A 10239-nucleotide genomic window follows, 5' to 3' on the forward strand; every position below is an offset into this window, starting at 1 on the left:
ATCCCGTTAATATAAATACGGGCCAGCGTTGAACTTTTCCATGAGCGCGCTTCCTTGTTTGCGTGTGCAGCGCAAAAGGGCCTTGTACCGCTTGTGAAAGGGGGCGCCGAGCGGGAGGGAGAGGATGAAGGGTCTGATGGGAGTGTCGGGGCGGATGATGTGGTTTTTGGGAGGGAGGAGGGTGTGGATTATCCGGCCGGGGGGGTTGTTGCTTTTGCGGGTGATGGTTTGGGGGGTTATTCTTGGGGTTATGGGGTTGACGGCAGATGTTTGCTGGGTTGGTGGTTGGGTTGAGGAGGTGAACTGTTGGTATTGTTGTTGAGTTAGGCATACGCCGGACGTGAGGCTGTTGGCTGGTGGTGGCCCAGATATACAGGTGGTGGGTATGGCTGCTCGGACGGCACGTGGCAATGTCCTGGAGTAAAGGAGACTGATACATGGTGCCCGGGGAGAGACGATGTTGGTGCCCTGACGGGCGGGGGGTTGGAATAATCATTTGGTGGGTGTGTTGGCTGTGGAACATTCGTCGGATTGTGTGTTGTCGGTTGCATGTGCCTATAGAGAAGCGGGTCAATGTTGCGCAGGTCGGGGTTGTTTGGGGTGTCGTGTGGTGCCATAATTGCTAGTTGATGCTGATGATGTTTGAATGAGAAAAGACTGCAAGCCTCTTCTGCCTTCTGCGTGGCAGCAGAATACCCCAGGCCGGAGAACGCATTCAGCTCCACACTATCGTCCTCTGGCCAAAACCTTAATCACAGCATGACATGGCGAGCACTTGCCCAAGGTAGGCGGATGACTCAGCCGAGCCCCTTTTTGCGCGACTCTATTGTTTCTTTCCCTCCTGTTCAGAAATGCAGTGGAATATTACCTCTTTCCGGTTGAACAAAGGAAGCTGATGAGAATTATGGGTGAGCAGTATGAAGCATGAGAGTTCAGACTTGAAGCATGCAATTTTTTGAACCCGTTCATCACCCCAACCCAAGACAACCCATGGAGCAAACATCCTTCTACTGGAAGCCCAACCTTCCACCAGCGCAGGCCTCACCTTTGCACTCACCCGTTGGGAGGCAATGGTGGATCGGGGATGACCACCACTATGTGCCTGCGAATTGGGGTCGCCAATGGCCGCTGTGACTTGCCCTTGATCAGGATGACCTAACGGCAGATTGTACACCAAGCCAGGACACAAATCAATCCCAGAGAAACCAGGAGAGGAGCGAATAGATCGCCGATGCTGTGGCTCAGGCACAGGAAAGAGATCCGACCTACCAACCATCGGATTCGGGGCCGTCAAAGCCGCCCGGCCTCAATCTTTACCTTCCAGGCAGCGAAGACGAGGCCGACACCGGCAATCTTGCCCCGCCGTTACCACCCAACCCCTCTGCTCCACAGAAGAAAGGGGATCCCGGAGGCAAGGACCTGTTCCAGGATCTAAGACGACTTGACGTCGACGAAACCTCCGCCAACGAGCCAAAGCCCTTTGTGCGGTGTATCATATGTACGTGCTATATCGCTGCCTTTATCGATCAGGAGCCGGTGCCGGAACCTTCTCCGCCTGCTGGGAACAAGCGCAAGAGACGATTGTCGGACTTTCAACGAAATGAGGCGAAGAAGGGCGTCTTTCGTGTTTGCGGGCATATGTTTTGCCGTGAATGCTGGGAGGAGTACATGAATGATGTCGGTAGGAGACGTGCAGCAAGGGGTGAAGTTCGGCTCATTCGAGTCGAAGATCGACCTCAGATCCCACAGAATGATGCTCCAGAGAATGGCCCCCGAGATTCCTAGTCACCAGAATCCTCCCACTCTTCCCATGCTGCCCTACCGGACCGCACCTATCCAACATATCGGTGTCCGATATGCTGCCTGGAGATCAGGTTCACTGCTGGCAAGTGCCAAGCTTGTCTCGTTACTTACGAGATCCCGTATTGACCGGATGGCTTTCCATTTGAACAGTACCGCGCGAACCTCGGGTTCAAAGACCAGATAGGGGTTATGACCTTACTCAAGACTGTGGTGGCAGACCTGCTCCCGCCGACGTTGGCCGAAGAACGGTTCAAGGACAACCGCCAGCGTTTCCTGCCCTCCCGGTGTTTTGGATGCATCAAAACGGACTTCTTCAACATGGCTGCCATCATAACTCATGGACTCAAACAGTCAAAGCCTTACAGCTTAATGATGAAGGCAGTGACAAGTCCCATAGCAGGCATTCCAGATGAGGTGCTTGAGGGGATGTACAGTTATCTAGGCTGTCGTGGTAATAAGGAACTACTCGAAAAATGGTTACAGATCCAGGTCGATTATGGCATAGCTTACCTTACCTGATGGACAAGTCGCCCACATGGGGAGGGTCTTTCTACGGCCCAGGCTTTCTTGAGCGGCGCGACGATGTGATTCTCATGGAGCAAGAACAGGCTCGGTTGGACGAAGAGGAGGCTCGTGGGAAGAGAGAAGAAGAGGGTATCGAGGTGAAAGAGAAGAGAATGCACTATGCCTTTGCTCGTGATATTGGACCATACGACAGTTACTTGTTCTATAAGAAAATTGAGGTGGGCGAACTCTGGCATGGACTACTTGAGCCGAAGCAGCTCTACAGATTCCACGAACTACAGGGCCGACTGACTGGGAATGACTACAAGGGGACGCGCAGCGACTTGCAAGAGAGAATCGGGCGCGAATTTGCACGAAACCTTCGCAGCTAGGGACCAGAGACTGGGATGGTGGTCGACTCAAACAACCTGAAAAGTCAGATCATAATATTCAGCAGTCCGCGGGCGGCCGTATTTGTACGCAGCAAGATGGAAGCTGATGAATCAAAATCGGCTTACCAATCCTTCTACTGGACTAGTCTCGATGTCGAAATAGATGCCTCGGATCTTGGCATCAACCCCACCCGATGTGGGTGTCTTCATCCACCCAACATCTTCTGCGTCCTTCTCCCGCGGGATCCACCACCACCAAGTGACGTCGAAAAACGTCACCAACTGGCCATGGATACCCCGCCGAGCTTTCCAGGTCGGATCACGATATAAACACCAGCATCTGCCCCTCGTTTTCACCTCACCATCACCGCCATCATCACGAGAATAACAACCCCTTCACACCATCATCAACAAACCCAACCCTTACCCCTTACATCAAACAAACCGCCAAAATGTCCGACAAAGTTCAAAACAAAACCCTCCTCTTCAAAAAAGTCCCCACCAACGCCCCCATCCCAGGGGAGCACCTCGCCGTCGAACCCGTCCCCTTCGACCTCAAACCCCCCAAAGGAGGCCTCACCGTCGCCGTCCTCTCCGCCTCCTATGACCCCTACCTCCGCGGAAAGATGCGCGACCCCTCCATCAAGTCATACTCCCCGCCCTTCCTAGTCGGCGAGCCCATCACCAACGACACCGTCTCCAAAGTGATCCGCTCTGATACCCCTGACTTTGCCGAGGGGGATCTGATCGTTGCTTACCTCCCCCTGGCGGAATACGCCCACTTGAGTGCTGACCAGCTTAAAGACGGAACGATCAGGCGCAGGGTTGATATCAAGAACTCCAAGATTGGGAAGGACCTAGGGTTGTTTTTGGGACCGTTGGGGATGCCGGGGTTGACGGCTTGGAGTTCGTATCATGAGATTGGGCAGCCGAAGAAAGGGGAGACGATTTTCATCAGTTCTGCTGCGGGCGCGGTTGGGCAGGTTGTTGGGCAGGTTGCTAAGCGGGAGGGACTCAGGGTTATTGGATCGGTTGGTTCAGATGAGAAACTCGATTTTATCCTCAACGAGCTTGGGTTTGATGGGGGGTTCAACTACAAGACTGAAAACCCGTTTGATGCCCTCAAGCGGCTCGCGCCGGATGGGGTGGATATTTACTTTGAGAATGTCGGTGGGGAGCAGCTCGAGGCTGCGATTGAGGCGATGAACCAGCATGGAAGGATTATTGCTTGCGGGATGATTAGCCAGTACAGTGTTCCTGACGAACAAAAGTATGGGGTCAAGAATCTGTTCAAGGTGGTGAGCAAGAGGATCATGATGAGGGGCTTTATTGTTTATGACAAGGGGTTTGCGGATAAGTATGGGGAGGAGCACCAGAGGAAGATGCAGGAGTGGTTGGCTGAGGGGAGCTACAAGGCTAAGCTGAGTGTTACTGAGGGGATTGACAATGCGGCCGAGGGGTTGGTGGGCATGTTGGAGGGGAAGAACTTTGGGAAGGCGGTGTTGAAGATTAGGGATTTGGAGGAGTAAGGTTGGAGCTTTTTGGATGTAGTTTTCTGTTTGGGTAGAGGTTGAATAGAGTTTCTGTGGCTTTGATTTGACCTGAGTGTAATTCTAAATGTGCTGTGCTGTGTAGGCTGGTTCGGATCCTTCAAGTGTAAAGTTGCATTGAATCCTTCCGCTGTGGTTCCCATGCACCAGGTATGGGATTTGATGCAAGGTACTTGTGACTGCCGAGAAGGAGTGCATGGAGACGAGATCTCGATCAATGACGGCGTACATGCAGGCGATGTTGATCTTTTCACGATTGATAAGCTTGTTTTATGAAGCTCCATTGGGGCAAATGTGTATCGCTTTGCACAAGCACGACAAGACACATGTGAAGGAAGAACTTGCATCGGCTTGTTGTTTGAGCTGGCTACCGTGCGAGAGAGATAAAAAGAGAGTTTTATTCCAACCAAAATATCCAAAAGACAGAGAGAATATCCAATGAAAAGTTCCTTTTATCCAATTCAAAATATGAGACATCATCTAACCCTTTCCAAACCCCATCATCTCAATCCAAAAACAAAACTGTCGAGGTAGCCCAAAACTTCCCACCCTACTCATACCTCCTCGGCCGTCCCACCGCCCGTCTCTTCGGAGTCGGCGTCACCTGCTGCTCCAACTCCCGCTTTCCCGGCGTCTTTTTTGTTTTTTTCGGCGCTTCCGGCACCTTGCCAGGCGAAGACTTTGGCTTCGTCGGGGTTGACACCTTCCTTGCCTTCCCCTTTTTCTCCTTTGTCACAATAGGACTGGGCACCTTCGTCCTCCTCGTCTTCCTCTTCTTCTTTTCACTACTCCCCTCAGGCTGCTGTGTGGCAGGAATAACCTCATCACCCCCCTCACTTGAATACTGCGTAGCTGGGACCGTCTCTTGTTGCGTCCAAGGAATCTCGATTCGGGGGTTTACCCAGGGAGGCTTTTTATCTGGAGATTGGGGGACTTCGACGATTTCAACTTTATCTGCCACGCCCACCCGGGGGTTTTTCGGGGGTGTTTCCCTAATGACGGCAGTATCTGGGTCACTTCTGGGGCGTTTTTGACCAGTTTGTGGAGGGGGTGTTGGGATGCGGGGGATGGTGGTGTTGCCTGGGGGTGATTTGGGAGGGGGTTTTTTCCTCGGGGTTTGCGAGTCTTGCTGGGTGGCGTTGTAGTTATTGGTTGGGGAGTAGAGGCTGACCGGTCTGACTACGCGCCCGGAGCGGGTGGTGCGTCGTTGGGGGGTGGGTTCGGGGTCGGTGGCGGTGTCGGGTTTGTTGTCGTTGTTGTTATCACCACCACCGTCGTTGTCGTCCTCGTCAGAATCGTTCACTCCATCAAAGGTTCTACCTGGACCACCTCCGCCACCACCATCGCCACCATCATCGCCATCATCACTGTCGTTAGCACCATCATTGCGATTGGGACCAGCACCACCTTCATCCGCCATGGCCTCCTCATAGCCCTGAGCAAAGTATGAGGGTCCCCCAGCCGGTTCCTGCTGTTTCTTGAGCGTTTTATCAATCTTGGCAATCACCTCCGTATGGCCCTTGATCTTGAGCTCCAGCAGCCGCACCCTGTCCGCCAGCTCGCTCTGCTTTGTCTTGAGCGGGAGCATTTCCTTGATCAGAGCCTCGGCCTCCTCGTCCAACTCGTCTGCCCGGTCCTCCAGTTGGCCAGCCCGGGACGGATCAGCCTCCTCCAAAGCCTCGAGCCTCAAAGTGGCCGCCTCTTGCATCATGTCTGCTGCGTCATCAGTCTTTTCGTTGCGAAGTGTCATCTGCTCCTTTGCCGCCCTCTTGAACTCGGCAGCGCGTCTGCGGAACATTTTGATCTCCTTCTGCAAACGTTCCTTCTGCCGGTCAAGTTGTTCCGGTTTGGGCAGGTTGTCATCAGCTTTCTTGAGGAGGTTCATCTTTTCCTCCAGCTCCTTGACCTCTTCTGAAGCTTCGACAAATCGTTGATATTGCTCCGACTCATGGTCATCCGTTTCAAGCCTGTCTCTCTTGTGTTGGGCTTCAGTGTACTGGTCGACGACCTTCTTTAACCTGTCTCTCAGGAGTCTATGCTGCGTGGCCAGAATATCATTGTTTATTCTCCGCGCCTCATCCTCCCTCTTGTACTTTGTGGTGGGAGAGGGTGGTAGTGGTGACGGATCCCCTTGTGTTCCTTGGGAGCGTGTGGGTTGCCGTTCCGGAGGAGGAGGAGGAGGCCGTGGTGGTGGCGGCGTAGGTTCCCGTGGAGCCGCAAACTTGTGCGCAAATCCAACCTTGTACTCGCCCTTTGGATCCAGCCTCTCCAACATGGCGTGATACTTTTGCTTGATAGCCCGCTGCTCAGGTGTCTCCTCCACCTCCCGTCCTGTCGCCTGGAGCTCCACCTCCTTCCTCATAATCTCCAGATAATCCTTAGCGAGCTTCTCTTCCTCGTTTCGTACCTCCGCGCTGTCGTCGTATTGCAATGCGACGGGGTAGAGGTGCCACAACACGCGCTTCGCCCGGCGCATCCATCGTAAGCACCCAGCTTCAGGTGTTGTTCCAACGTGAGTGCCAAGAAGGGATCTCTCGGGTTGGCAGCCTCGATGAGCTCGTCCCATTCTTGGACACGGGCATCCTTGCGAGCTTCGTAGCCTTCATACTCGTCAGCGTCAGACTCTGCAGCATCACCTCTTGGTGCCTCAAACACAGGCCGTTGGACTCGCCAGTCCGGCTTGAATCCACCCTTTCTCTTGTGTTTCTCGAGCGCTATTCTCCTTTCGCCCGTCAAAGACTCATCCACCGTGACAAGGGAATCATCCATATGATTATCACCAATTCGATGTCTGCCCCCGCGTTCGGGAGTGTCCATATTGGCCGCCCGAATCTCATCGCTGTAGTGTTGGTTCCAATATTCACCCCATAGTTTGGCAGGCTGCTCCATGGCCTGCTTCGCCCACGGAACTGCGAGCCAGTCCGTGATCCCAGGGTTCAGCTCGCTGGTGACAGGGGCGTGGAATTGGTACCAAACAAGATACTTGGTCCCGTGCACCAACTGAAGCTCCCGCGACGCCACCTTTGTTCCTTTGACCTCCTCCATGTCTTGGCCCTCTGGCGTGTACGGGATCAGGTCAATGCGGTTCGTGAGCGCGTACCAACCGTGCATCAGGGTATCTGGTATGCTGATATAGCCAGTTTCCTCGTTCGCCCGGAACTTAGCTTTCTCGTTTTGCACTTTCAAACGCGCTATGGGGAACACGACGTCAATCAAGATGTCGACATCTACAAACGATTTTGTCTGCAACCTTTTTGGGGTCCAGTAGCGTTCATCCGCCCAGCTCGCCCGGTCCTGTATTTGGATTCTTTTGGAGCGCACTTGGAATAGCTCGAGGATATCATAAAGGTCCTCGGAGTAGTGCGGTTTGTTTCCGCCGGGAGTTCTCACGTTTTCGATGGTGTATTCTCCCGCATCGACATTGTAGTCTATCCACGATTTCTCCCATTCCTCCTCCCTCTTGCGCGCATCCCACACAGTGACCAAGCGTCGGAGTACGGCCCCCAGAAGATAAATGTCTTCCCAAAGCTCGGGCCTGAGTCCCGTGTGGTCATCGACGTCCTTGTTCCCTAGCCTTGCCATGATCTGGCTGCGCTCTCCACGATTGTACTTGTACACCTTTTCGCTGCTGTGTAATTCGCTGGCCTGCGACCAACTACCGAGCACAACACGAGGGAACGCGCGCCGAAGGGACTCGTTGACATAGTTGCCCTTCTCCGCCGGGTCCTCATCCCGCTTATTCACGTCAAATTCACTCTGACCCCTCTCCCATGCTTCCTCAAAGTGCAGATAGACATGCTCGGGGAGGATGTTGCGGTGGACAAACGGCTTCCAATTCTCCTTCTTCCTCGTATCCCCTGCCTTCAGCTCCGATCGTGTGATGCCCGTTTGCATATAGATTACAGCGGACGTGAGCTGCTCCATGACGTGCCAGATGAAATACTCATCAATCCAAAGCTGCGCCGTCTTTGGACCCTGCGTGGCATATGCCAGGATACTCCGGAGATTGTACCCGTTGAAGTGCTTGAAATACAGCGAATACTCGTCAACATATAGCGGCCTCCTGAAGGCAGAATCATACTCTACGCCTCCTCGGCCGTTGCTGATGCCAAAACCGAACAAGTTTGGATATACCCCCTCCTCTGGCAGCCGTCGCTTTACCAGCGGATCGTCAAGCCGGGCAAATTTGATCTCGGGCGGAATGGTCCCGGCATAATCCCGTTTGGCCTCGTCAGGATTGGAATGCCACCATCGTCTGTAGTTTTCGTTCCAACGCCAATCAATCATCAAGGGGTGCGCATGAATGTTTTTGTTGACAATGAGCTCCCCAGTCTGCCTTGAGCACACCAACAGAGCGCGGCCAGTCGGCGCCTGTGGCTTCAGGGTGTGCATATAGACAAAACCGGCCTTTTGTTGGTCAAGCCAGAGGGTAGAATCCAGATTCTTCTCATCTACGCCCGTTTTCGGCAAGCGAAAAGTTCTGGGGGGGAGCATGATTGCCAGCTGACACCAGTCATGATCCGGCTCTGCAAGAGCCTGAAGAGCCGTGTCGGATTGCTGGACCTGCGTCGTGTCGACTTGCTGAACCTGTGTCTGCTGGACCGGAAACCTCTTGGGCGTGGAAGCGTCCGCAGGCCCTAATGTATCGTCCCCAATGAGGTCAGAAATCAAGTCTGTTGTACCCTCAAACAAGCCAGCTGTTGTCCCGTCAAACAAGCTATCCGGATCACCATTCATGTTGACATCTTCATCAGGATCCACGTTCGCTGAATTTCCCCCTTGAACTGGATTGGAGCCCGTGGTCACGTCTGCCTGTGCGAGTGCCATCTCGCTGCTGGCGTCGATGGCGGCCTCAATGTCATTGATATCCATCTCGTCAGTGATGATGATGTCCCCTGAGCCATCATGCTGAGGAGGACCAGAGTACGTACTGCTGGGGTCGTTGACAGGGCCTATGCTGGTATTTCCGCTCGTAGTAGGAATAGGCGGGATAGGCGGAATGGGTGTCTTGCCCGTACTGGTAGCAAGCTGGGCAAACCCCGGTCTGGGAGTTGGGGGAGGATGTGATGGAGGTTCTGGGACTTCGTCTTGACTCTGTAACGACTTGGCCATTGGATATGATTCGGTGTCCGAGTCCGAGTTCCAATAATGGTAGCTCTCATCCGAGGTGTCGTCGTACACATCGCCATCACCAGGCGCCCACCCCTGCCAGGAATACGAAGACATGGCGCTTGTGCTGTTCTTGGTGATGTTGTGAGTTCAAACGTCGCCGGTCATCAGACAGCAAGCACTTGGACGGCCGGCGGGTCGGGTACGTACGCGACATGGTGCTATTTTGTTGTTGACTTTGGGCAGTTAACGCCGGGTGTTTCTTTGTCGTGGCCTCCATTTGCTCGAGCCGGTTCCGGCAATACAAACGGATTCTGCAGTATGGAACACAAAGGATGCGGTGTCGTCGAGTACAAAGCCATGGATGCGTTTTGCATAGAAGTCGATTATTCTGAGACGCTCGTCTGGCATTGGTTAATTAGTGGATGATGGAATGTGGGCAGATGCCAGCACGTGGTCGGGTGGTCAGGCAGCTGGACAGGGTTAGGGTCCATGTCCGACATGCCGACAATAACGCTGGGAATGCCCCCTTTTTCGATCAAAATATTTGATCAGATGAAACTGCTGTCACTTGGTGTAACCGGATAGCCATCAGTCCCAATAAGCCAACTCAGAGCGAGTCAATATGTTCAATCCGCGTTCGGTGTTCCCCACCTCCCCCTCCGCACGACCTCTTGATGATTTCACATCGCCAAATACACCAAAGTTGTCATCACTCGCTGGGTGTTGCGGATTGTCAGTCTTCTTTTACAATGGGTGATTGTATTCCGGATACCAACGACGTGTCGGCGGCTGGTGACCGCGACATCGAAACCTACCACATCTCTTCCGCGCTGCACGCCCGCGCCGCCCATCATGAGTCTTTCCAGCAGCTGTGGGAG

The 10239-nt window shown here is 53.7% G+C and overlaps 2 protein-coding genes across 2 annotated transcripts; one reads left to right on the forward strand and one right to left on the reverse strand.

The window, feature by feature from the left end:
* Nucleotides 1–3151: 3151 nt before the first annotated feature.
* Nucleotides 3152–4228, forward strand: PODANS_5_11750 (uncharacterized protein; the record flags this gene model as incomplete). Its single annotated transcript, XM_001904394.1, has 1 exon — nt 3152–4228. The coding sequence occupies one exon, from the start codon at nt 3152–3154 to the stop codon at nt 4226–4228; it is 1077 nt and encodes a 358-aa protein (XP_001904429.1).
* Nucleotides 4229–4799: 571 nt separating this feature from the next.
* On the reverse strand, nt 4800–9475 carry PODANS_5_11760 (uncharacterized protein; the record flags this gene model as incomplete). The annotated part of the gene is made up of 2 exons (XM_001904395.1): nt 4800–6606; nt 6657–9475. 2 exons carry the CDS (start codon nt 9473–9475, stop codon nt 4800–4802), a joined length of 4626 nt encoding a protein of 1541 aa, XP_001904430.1.
* Between the last annotated feature and the right edge of the window lie 764 nt (nt 9476–10239).

This window comes from Podospora anserina, chromosome 5 (assembly GCF_000226545.1).
Source record: "Podospora anserina S mat+ genomic DNA chromosome 5, supercontig 7".
Taxonomy (NCBI): Eukaryota; Fungi; Ascomycota; class Sordariomycetes; order Sordariales; family Podosporaceae; genus Podospora; species Podospora anserina.